General features: G+C 39.6%; 1 protein-coding gene across 3 annotated transcripts in view; it reads right to left on the reverse strand.

Annotated features, from left to right (window-relative positions):
- IFT25 (intraflagellar transport 25) overlaps positions 1-12,088 on the reverse strand; it is a 45,509-nt gene extending 33,421 nt beyond the window's left edge. For all 3 annotated transcript variants that reach the window (XM_053919942.2, XM_053919944.2, XM_053919943.2), the window contains exons 1-3: positions 12,016-12,088; positions 955-1,020; positions 152-264 (exon numbers count right to left, since the gene is read on the reverse strand). In XM_053919942.2, the coding sequence (XP_053775917.1) occupies positions 152-249 (98 nt within the window). In that variant the 5' untranslated portion in view covers positions 250-264; positions 955-1,020; positions 12,016-12,088. The remainder of the gene's footprint in view (positions 1-151; positions 265-954; positions 1,021-12,015) is intronic.
- Positions 12,089-12,095: the final 7 nt, after the last annotated feature.

The raw sequence follows: 12,095 nt of genomic DNA on the forward strand, positions 1-12,095 counted from the left end.
AACGTTTATTTATTTACTTACCTTTATTTTTAACCAAACGGTTATTAAACTATATTTAACAGGGTTAGTTATAAAAACACACAGTCCCAGTACTCAAGGGGTTCACTGACCCAATGTCAAGACTTTAAGGAAGAAAGAATAAAACCCTTACCCATCAATCATATTTTCAGGAGGGTGTTTTTCATCACTTGATGTAGCTAAAATTACTTCAGCCCCTTCAGAGCTCAAACAGAGATCAACTTTTCTCATCTTAAACTGTTTAACCTGCAAATAAAACAGTAACAACAAAAGCCACTTCTTGATTCTCTGCACTTTATGGGAGAAAAGGAAGAGAGAGCCTGTTGCCTAGCACACAGCTTAACAACCAAGCTCTTCAACAAGTGGGAGGGACTCTGTGACATGTTTATTTACCTAAGTAAACTTCAGACTTCTCCCACGAATAATCTGTAAGATATGAGTATTTCCACTACATTATTCTGCAAAACAAGACCCTGACTACTCTGACACAATTTTTCTGCTTATAAATTAAAAGTCCTCAATAATTATTTAGAAAGAGTTAATAAGCTAAGACAACATTAGAGGGCTAATTTTTGAAATTACTTAAATTGTTATATTTCTGAAATTATTAAAAAATAGCTGGAACATAAAAACAGATTCTTTGTGGTTGTTCATCTACACATTTATCAATTGAAGTAGCAAAAAATATTATTTATATCTTAAAAGATATAATCATTATTCTTTCTTTGGAGCAGAAATGTAAGAGAGAAGATATACTTTTACTTATTTTCAAATTCTACATCACTCACTTGGGTCATGGGCTTAAAGACATTTATGTTGTATGGTAATATTTTAAGTTTAATAGAAGCATCTGAAAGAATATTATTGAGCTCTACTACGAACCCTGGTGGGTAAGATACAAAGAAGACAGAGAAGATTCTGTCAGATGTCACTCACCCTCCTCCTTGCTCTGATTATAGGGCAAAAACGAATATATAGATGCGGTGACTGGAAAAGCCGTACCTACAATGAATTAAAAGAGTGTTTGGAAAAGTGAGGAAGGTTTCCAATACCCTTCACACCCTGACTTCAATCTAACATTTAAAAAAATGAAACTATTTCAAATAAACAAACAACAAAGCACAGAGAACATTATATATCAATATATTAAACAACTATGTACCACAGCCTTGATTTAATAAATGTTATTTTTGCCACATTTACTTAAAAATTTATTATTGTTTTTTATTTTTTAAAATATATAACATCATATATTTGGGTATTTTTTACATTAACATTTTGAGACATATGAGGTCTCAAAAAATCTAAAATTATCTTCTGGAGGGCGGCCCCTGGTAGCACAGGCCCCCCCCACTAGGTGGGTGCTCTAGGAGCCCGTCTGTGTCAGTGCACCAGCTGGCATTGTGGGAAGCTGTGTTGGGCTTCAGGGAATTTTTTTAAAAGACTTAACGCATTTGCAAATTTCATGATGGGTGATTTACAAGTGCACCTGCCCAAACTGCACTGAGTGTTCAGCAGTTTTTGACCAAAAATGGCATGACCCCTGGGTCCCACCCTCCCTACTCATCCAATCTTGCCCCGCCCTGAGTGGCTTTTTTTTGTTTCCCTGGAGGAAAAGACTCCTTAAAGGGAATATTTTGCCATGTGGAAAAGAAGAAACAAACAATAGAAGAACTAAAAGGTATCAAAATTGACAAGTTCAAAAACTGTTTTGAGCAATGGAAAAAAAAAATCCCCGATAGTGTATTGCAGCAATACACGTATTGAGGTTAAATAGCATATCGTATGTTTATGGGCTATTCAGGCCTCTTCCTATGTTTTGTTTTTTCTTATCTTTGACTCATTTTTATACTGGGTTGCTTTAAAATTTTTTTTCTGCCCATTTCTTTTTGATCTGTAGATATTTCAGAAATGAAATATTCTGGATAGAAATCCTTTCTTATGTGTTGTAAATATTTTCTACTCTGTGGTATGATTTTTCTTTGTAACTTTGTGTTTTGTGTTGAGTTCCCCCATACATACTTTCTTTTTTGTTACTGAACAATAACAAACATATAGAAAAGCACACAGACTTCCGGCCAAGATGGAGGCATAGGTACATACACTTTGCTTCCTTGCACAACCAAAAGGACAACAACAAATTTAAAAACAAAAAACTGCCAGAAAATCAAACTGTATGAAAGTCTGAAAACTAAGGAGTTAAAGAAGAAACATTCACCTGGAGTGCTGGAGTTAGCACACAGATAAAGATAACTAATAAATCTATTAGAGAATTTAGTGAAAATATGGACAAATGGGTGAACAGAAAGGGGATTTTAACAGAGAAATAGAAACACTAAAAAAGGAACAAAATAGGAATTCTAGAACTGAAAGATACAATACCTGAAATAAAAATTTTATTAGTTGGGTTTAATATCAAACTGGACCCAGCATATGAAAGGGTTAGTGAATTTAAAGATGGCCAATTGAAATGATCTAACATGAAAGCAGTATAAATGAAAAGAACAGAACAGAGTACCAGAAACCAGAGACACACTATCAGAGAAACTATTCTGAAACACATGTAATAGGAGTCCCAGAAGGAAAAGAGATAGAGAATATTGTAGAAGAAAATCTGAAGAGCTACGGCAGAATTTTTTCCAAAACCTGTGAAGGACATAAGCCCACAAATTAAGAAGTTCATAAACCCTAAATTGGGTAAATACAAAGAATATTCCACCTAGGCATGTCATGGTCAATTGCTAAAAATTAAAGAAAAGAGGAGAAAAAAGTAGTCAAAGCAAAATGCACATTGCATATAAGTGAACACCATGAATCAAAATTGACTTCTCATCAGAAACAATGGAAGCCAAAGACAATGGAATGACATCTTTAAAGTGCTAAAAGATAAAAAAATATATAGAATTCTATATCCACAAAAATATTCTTCAAAAGTGAAGACAAAATAAAGACAATTTCAGGCAAACAAAAGCTGAAAGTATTTATTACCAGTAGATCCACACTATGAAATCTATCAAAGGAAGTTCTGCAGGGTGAAGGGAAATAATTCTAGGCAGAACCCTGGATCTGTGGCAAGGGATAAAGAGCACTGGAAATAGTATATATATTGCTAATATAAAATAATATTTTTAATCCTCACCCAAGGACCTGTTTATTGATTTTAGAGAGGGGGTAATAGAGGGAGAGAATGAGGGAGAGAAACATCGATGTGAGAGAGAAACATCAATTGGTTGCCCTTCCTACATACCCCGACTGAGGATCAAACCCACAACCTAGGCATGTGCCCTGACTGGGAATTGAATCTGTGACCTTTCCGTTTATAGGAGGATGCTCCAACCAACTGAGCCACATTGGCCAGGGCTAAAATAACATTTTTTAAAATTTCTTTATAAGAAACTACTTAAAGAAAAAACAGCAATGAGTGATAGGGGTTTAATGAATGTATATGTAATAAATGCAATAATAATTCAAGACAAGAGGAGGGTAAATGAAACTACTTCCTGTAAAGTACTTTCATAAAGTTTGTACATTGAACATGAATATTAATTCAAAGTAGACTAGATTGTAAAGGATGTGTGTTATAATCCTAGGATTAGAATAAAATAACCATTAAAAAGCATAAAACAGTTATAGGAAGAAGGCCAACAGAGAAAAAATAATGGAAGAGCAGAAAAATACTTGATTAATGTGAAAGAAGACCAAAAAGAAGTCACAATTAGAAAGTAAATAGCAAGAAGACTTAAACACAAATACATCAATTATTCCATTAAATGTTGATAAACTAAACACTGCATCATCAGATTGAATTAAAAACAAACCCGACTAGATATTCGTTCAAGAAACACACTCTAAGTATGTGGATAGACTAAAAGTAAAAGAATAGAATAAGATATGTCTTAATTATCTGGCAGGTAAATTCCTCTACTTAATTTTTAAAATTGATTTGTTTCTATGCCTTGTACCTTGATTATTAGAAAGTTTTGTTAAGTTATGGGAAAAAAAGTTTGAAATGTTAATTTTAATTCAATTCAATGTATAGATTAATTCTGGGAGACTATCATGTCTGTGACAATGAGTCTTCAAATACATGATTTGGACAATCTCTTCACTTTTTTAAGACTTCTTTTAAGTTCTTAAGTTATTTTAAAATGTTCCCCAAATATATCTTCACCTCTTTTATTTGAGCTACTCTTAAGATGCCTATGGTTGCTTGCTATTGCTATTTTAAATGGAATCATTAAAACAAAAAACAAACCCTTACTTTAAAAAATCTTATTCTTCACCACACAGAAATATTTCTAGACATTTATAGTGGGGGTTATTGCAGGCACCCGGGATTCCATTGCAGGGAGAGGGAGGCGTATGCTAGGCTGGGAACAACAAACTGGATGTCTACACTGCTATATGGATAGATTTAAAAATTGCTTGATGTCCACTGATATCACAAAATGTGTTCCATCCACACACTGGTATGTTATTCAGCCATAAAGAGGAAATTCTGAGAATTCTCCAAGATGGTGGTCTAGGTAAACATGCCTCACCTCCTTGCACAACCACATCAAAATTACAACTAAACTATAGACCAGTCATCACTCAGAACTGTCAGAACTCAAGCTGAATGGAAGTCTCTAACTATGGAATTAAAGAAGAAACATCCATCCAGATTGGTAGGAGGGGCGGAAATGCTAAGATGCAGAGCATCCTGGTCCCGCACCGTGTAGTGGTAAAAAATCAGGAGAGATATCTAGGGAGATAGTTAGGGATATCCCAGCCCCACACTAGGCCTCCCCAGCAGAGGGTTTCAGTGCGAGGAAGATAGTCTCCATAACTTTTGGCTGTAAAAACCAGCAGGGATTGAGTCGCCAGAAGAAACTGCTGAATTCCCAAGCAGTTCCTTTTAATGGGCCTGCACAAGTTCTTCACTCTATCTGAGCTCCAGCACTGGGGCAGGAGCTTGAAAGGCACCAGTGACACACAGGGAGGAACTGAAGTGCCTGGCATCAGGGTGAGAGATGAGTGACAGCTTTCTCCCAGACAGAGCTAATAGCAGAGGCCATTGTTCCCTTTCTGAGCCCTCACCAAAGAGCCACAGAGCAGCAGGCACCATATGAGACTTCACAAAACTGGCTCTTTGCCCTTCCCTGGTGAATCCCTGAGGCTCTGCCCCACCCAACTCATGGGTCCACCCAAGCTATTAACACTGGCTTTTCCATAGGAATGGCCTGTCTTGGCTCATGCTTCAGATCTTCCTAAATCTCCTCAAACAAGCAACAGCTGGCTTCAGTGAGGCCGCATACTGCTTGCTAAGTGGCCCAAGGCCTGGAACTAACAGCAGCTGGCCTTGGTTCACAGCCTGGCCATGCTTGGGCATCTTCAAGTCCAGCACAAGTAGCAGCTATCTGCAGATTGCCTTATAGCTTATGCCAAGTGGCTCCAGATAGAACATAGGTGGTGGCTGACCTTGGCCTGCCCCTCCTGGGAAACCTCTGAGCCTGTGACCCAGTAATAGCTATGGAACAGGTCAGAACACCACCACCTCACCATCCCCACAAGTGATACACTCAAGAGGCAGACTCAGCAGGCACCAGAGCCCTGCTGAAATAAGTCCTGTTCTGTGGAATGGCCTCTGGCACAGCTGATCCTCAATGGAGGACAGAGGCTGGTGGTCAGTGGTCACAGCCAGTCCTTGCAGTGGACTGGCCTGGATAAATCCTTCCCATTGGCTGCCAACAGCAATCAAAGCTCAACTACAAAAGGAGCGTATACTTAGCCTACACAGAGGGCGCACCTAGACTACCAAGCTTGGGTGATCAGGGAGGTTGTGCCACTGGACCCTACAGGACACCTACTACATTAGGCCACGCTACCAACACAGGGTGTCATGGCAGCTCTACCTTATACATAAAAACAAACACAGCGGGGCTGCCAAAATGAGGAGACAAAGAAACATGGCACAAATGAAAGAACAGATGAAAACTAAAAAAAAAAAAAGAGCTAAACAAAATGGAGATAAGCAATCTACCAGATGCAGAGTTCAAAACACTGGTTGTAAGGATGCTCAAGGAACTTAGTGAGGACCTCAACAACATAAAAAAAGATCCAGTCAGAAATGAAGGATACACTAATTGAAATAAAGAACAATTTACAGGGAAACGATAGTAGAGTGAATGAAGCCGAGAATCAGATCAATGATTTGGAACATAAGGAAGCAAAAACCAACGAATTAGAACAGCAAGAAGAAACAAAGAATCCAAAAAAAACAAGGATAGTGTAAGGAGCCTCTGGATTAACTTCAAGCATACTAACATTTGCATCATAGGGGTGCAGGAAGAAGAGAAAAGCAAGAAATTGGAAACCTCTCTGAAAAAATAATGAAAGAAGACTTCCCTAATCTGGTGAAGAAAATAGACATACAAGTCCAGGAAGCACAGAGAGATGCAAAGAGGCCCACATCAAGACACATCATAATTAAAATGCCAAAGGTTAAAGACAAAGAGAGAACCTTAAAAGCTGCAAGAGAAAAGCACTTCGTTACCTTCAGGGAAGTTTCCATGAGACTATCGGCTGATATCTCAAAAGAAACTTTGCAGAGTAGAAGGGACTGGCAAGAAATATTCACAGTGATGAAAAGCAAGGACCTACAGGCAAGATTACTTTACCTAGTGAAGCTATCATTTAGAATTAAAGGGTAGACAAAGAGCTTCCCAGACAAGAAAAAGCTAAAAGCATCATCACCAAATCATTATTATATAAAATGTTAAAGGGACTTAAGAAAAAGATCAAAACTATGAACAATAAAATGGCAAAAAAATACAAATCTATCAATAACTGAATCTAAAAAACAAATAAGCAAACAAGCAGAATAGAAACAGAAGCATAGATCCAGAGAACTTTTTGATGGTTGCCAGAGGGCAGAAGGAGTGGAGAATGCTGAGTGGAGGAGGGCAAAGGGGAAGAAATTGGGACAACTGTGATAGCATAATCAATAAAAAACATTTTAAAAATTCTAACATTTCACCATTAAATGTAATGCTTACTGAAGGTTCTGTTAGACACTGTTCATTGGGTTATATAAATTATTTTCTCTTTCTAGTTTTTAAGCATGAATAAGCATTGAATTTTATCAAGTGCTCTTCTAACATTTACTAAGATGAGCGAGCATACAGATTTTTCTACAGGTTGATAATGTGATAAATTAAATCAAAAATTTCTAATTGTATAGTATCCCCAGTTCCCACTATAAACTCTGTCTACATGGCCAAGATGTACCTACAGTTGCATTCAGTTTTCTAATATTTTACTTAGAATTTTTGCAGACTATATTTCTAAGTGAGATTGAACTATAATTTTCCTTTGTTACTCAGTCCATGTCTGGTTTTGGAATCAAGATTGGACTCTCAACATGAAGAAGTGGGAGAGCCTGTAAGCCTGATAAAGTGTTTGTAGGTGGATTTATTTTCACGATTTCAAGTTCGATAGCTTTTTCAAGTTTTCTACACCTTCTTCAGATAGCACTTTGAAATTTCTATTTTATAGAATATTATCCATTTCTTCTTAGTTTTTATATTTATGGGCATAAAATTCATTTTCATTGTAATTTTAAAATCTAGTATGATAGTATTGAACTTTTGGTAAGATTGCTCAAGAAAGAGGCATATCTTACTATTTTTCATTTGTGCCTTTTTCTTTTTTTTTTTTTTACTATTGTTACCAGAGGACTGGTATTAGATGAATATCAACCCTTAGTTTGAAGAGAAGATTGTGAATTCCTAGAAAGAACAGATTGATGAACTTGGGTGTTAATTCTGAACAAAATTATTAAATTTCATTATTAAAATGGTGACTTTGAAAAGGTGAATAAGAAAGTAGTAAAATAGGAAGCAGCAGTTAACTTTAGTTCACAAAAGTTATACCATACCAATATTTCTTTTTGTTTATTCGATAGAGTTACTACCAATTAGGGACATGTTCTGAACTTTCAACAAAACTTCAAAGCTTCTCAAGATACCCCGCAGACCAGATGGAGAAATGTGGGTTGGCTGACAGGCAGTACTTTACGTAGATATTTGTAAGTCTCTGAATGGCTATACTAAAAGAATGACTAATGGAACAAAATAAATTGTGGAGGATCTCTATCTTTATCCCATTCAACATTTTTATGAATTAGGATGGGAAAAGTAAGCTTATCAATTTGCAGATGACACAAAACTGGGATGTCAGCTAATACACCAGACGACAGAATCAGCACACAAAAAGATCTGAGCAAGCTAGAAAGATGGGCTGCAATAAGTAAGTTATTTAATAAGGATAACAGTAAAAACCTATACTCAGACTTTAAAAATCAATCACGCAAGGATTAGTCAAAATTGGGTTTGGCAAACTACTGCTTCTGAGCCAAATTCAACCTGCCACCTATTTTTGTATGTCTCAGGAGCTAAGAATGCTTTTTATAAAATATAGGTTTGGTTCATTACAAAGTCACTATAAGGCCAGAGTGTACTGAATCTGCCCTCAAAGGTAGAGGAACTAACTACCCGCCATGAAAAGTTTTGAACTCAAACTAAGCACTAGGCACTGCACGAGTGATGCAAAGATGACTACAATCTAAGACCAAGATAGTAACTAAGACTTAATTCTTGCCTTCGAGCTCAGTCAAGGAAGATGGGCAAGCATGCAACTAATAATATAATGTTATATGCTAATAGTGTGATCTACATTTGGAATCTGTGTTCAGTTCTGGGTGGTATATTTTAAGTAGGACGTTATCAGGCTTGATATTACTCAGAGGAGAGTAAAAAGTTCATGATATTCTATAAACTATGTTACATGGTTAAAGCTAAAAGAGTAGGGACTGAAACATTTCAAGAGAGAGATGAGAAAATGTGACTACGATTTTTAAAAAATATTTTTTGAAGATTTTATTTATTTATTTTTAGAGAGAGGGGAAGGCAGGGACAGAGAGGGAGAGAAACATTGATCCATGAGAGATACATCAATCAGTTGTCTCTCCCATGTCCTCAACTGGGGACCTGGACTGCAACCCAGGCATGTGACCCGACCAGGAATCAAACAGAAAACTTTCTGTTTGCAGGCCAGCAACAATTTTCAATATCATAAGTGTACATAAACAGAAAAAGGATTCGTATTTTTCTTTTACAATTCCAAGAAGGAGGACTCAACAAATGTGAATTTTAAGCAGGAACACTATACACACACATACACACTTTCTGACAAAGATTTTAAATTTTTTTCATCCCTGAAAGTGTCCAAGAAGACTAGATGATAATCTATGAAAGAAACTAAAGAAAGAATTCCTACGTCTGTTGGTTCTTTTAATCAATCAAATTCTAGAAAAGGTAGATCGCACACAGATAATGAAGGATCTTAAAACCAGGTTAAGGACGAGGGGCTTTACCCTGTAGCGCAGTGGTTCTCAACTGTAGAAAGGGTGATTTTATTCTCCGGGGGACATTTAACAATGCCTGGAAACTTTTGGGCTGTCACAACTGGAGAGGAGGTGCAATGCTATTGTCACATAGTGGGAATTTTGCAATGCTGCTCAACATCCCAACATGCACAGGGAATCCCGCACAACAAACAATGAACTGGTCTAAAATGTAAATAGTGCAGAGGTGGAATAATGGTGAAGCAATATATCTGGGAGTGGAAGTTTAGGAGTTGGAGGTGTAGGAGGAGAACTTGCTGTATAAAGTTATATAATTTTAAAAAATATTTTATTTATTTATTTTCAGAGAGAGGGGAAGGGAGGGAGACAGAGAGGGGGAGAAACATCAATGTGAAAGAGAAACATCAGTTCGCTGCCTCTCCTACTCCCCCAACCAGGGACCTGGCCTGCAACCCAGGCATGTGCCCTGCCTGGGAATCAAACCAGTGACCTTCCGGTTCACAGGCTGGTGCTCAATCCACTGAGCCACACCAGCCAGGACAAAGAGTTATATTTTAGAGCAGCGATTTTCCACCTTTTTCAACTCATGGCACACTTAAACTAATAATATTTTGCAGCACACCAAAATATACACTTTTTTCTTGATTTGACGAAAAATAGGTACACTTTTGATTCATTTACACCAGACACTACTGTGATAGCTGTTGATATTTTTTTATTTGACACTACGGGAAAAGTGGTCAGCACCCCTGATGAATGTTTTAAAAATTTTTGCAGCACACCAGTGTGCCTCTTGTGGCATCACTGTTTTAGGGGAAAGTATCCAGCATTGTATAATATATGAATAAGGAAGTGTACTACTCTCCAAATGTTCAATTTTTCCTTATCTCACACTCTTATCATCTAAGTTGTCTGAGGGAAGCAAACATGTCCTTTAATAAAAACTCGTTTCATACCTCCTATATCCATCAATACCCTTCCTATTTCCTGTGTTGGGTAGAACTGTTTAAATAACAAGTCATAAATGGCAGAAGATGGGTTCCCTTTAAAGGTTCCTTTGTTGTAGTTAATGAGAAAGAGGCAAACCAACCCCAGAGAAACTCATGGAACAACTCATCTGACATGTTGCTTCCGCAACTCCAAAATGCAGGTTTGGGGATGTAGTCTAATTTCACCTTGGGGTGCCTTACTCTAAATACACATTCCAACAGGGCCTCAGGTAATCACAGGTTGTGCACTCTGCGGTGCTCTTCTTTGCATTTTTCGAGACCCCTGACATGGACTTCTCTGATGCCTTGTCCTGTCCTGTCCTGTCAATCCAGTCAGGTTAACTATCCTTCACCTCCAGCTCATGTGCCCTTTCAGGTCCTTCTTTCCAAAAACCTCTTGAGGTTAGTCCTCAGTTCACTTTCTCCCTAAACAGCCCCTTGGTTCTGGTACCCTTCCCCATAACATCCATTGGGAACTTCTGTGTAAATTAGAAACAGTCCCCCTCCATCCCCCGTGCCACAATCTATGCGTGGTATCCCTTGAAAGGCAAAGCAGCCCTCACACCAGCTCTCACCTCCATTCCAAACAAACCCTTCTCCTCAGTCCCAGGCCATTTCAACACCTCCGAGGGCCCAAACATTCACTCCTTTTTGGGCGCCCCGCCCCAAACTATATAAAATATTAAATAAATCCACACCCTACATTAAATGTAACGCATAACTATACGGGTTACGTTGTAGCTGGTAGGTTACATTCTGGTAGAGTTATTAATTTCGATTTGCAATTGTCTTCTCCTTTGGGGGGTCAAAACATTATTTCAGAACTCAAAAAAGTTATGGGCTAGCACTAGCGTCTCTAGGGCTATGGAGAGAAAACAGACGTGAATTAGACTTTCCCCATCCCATCCCCTCACCAGCCGCCCCTCAACGCCTTCCCACCGCCCGCGTCCGCGCTGCGCACCCCCTCACGACCCCTTTCCACTCTCGCTCAATTCCCTCTTCACCAGCATCCCTCTCCATCGGCCTTGTCCAGCCAGGTTCCCACCTCCCCGGGTGCCGACCTAGCCCAGCCGCACCGACCTACTCGCCGGGACCTCTGATAGCTCCAAAAACGCAGACAGTAGGGCCTCGAAACCTCCCTTCTACCACGCCCTCAGCCCCGCCCCCGCCCCGCCCCCTCCTCCCAGCCTCCACCGAGTTGCCCCCCCCCCCCATGCTCCTCTTGACTCCGGAGTCTTCGCTCCACCCCAGCCCACAGGCCCCGCCCCCCCCCGCGGTGCGTTAGGGGGGCAGGCCCCGCCCCTCCTACCCGCCCCAGGACCTCCTCGATCTCCTGTATCTCTACCCCTGGGCTCATCTTCCACCCCGCCCTTCACGCCCCACCCCCAGACCACGGGCCCCTAAACTCATTCTTTACTTCCAGTGACTGAGGCTGCGCAGGTCCGGCCCAAAGGCCAAGGGCCTTCACCCAGAGGCAGGAACCTTGAGCACACGCTGCCTTTCTTCCCGAGTAGAACTGGATCCCTGGAGGCTTTCAGACCCCAGGGACCCGCCCACCCCCCCCCAACCACACACACAAAGGACGCACGCCGCAGTCCCCACCTCTCCGAGATCCTGAGCCCTTGGCCCTCAGGTCGCCTGCCCAGGGCTCGGCCCCGCCTCCAGGTCCAACCCCGCCCCCC

Source organism: Desmodus rotundus, chromosome 3 (assembly GCF_022682495.2).
Source record: "Desmodus rotundus isolate HL8 chromosome 3, HLdesRot8A.1, whole genome shotgun sequence".
Lineage (NCBI taxonomy): Eukaryota > Metazoa > Chordata > Mammalia > Chiroptera > Phyllostomidae > Desmodus > Desmodus rotundus.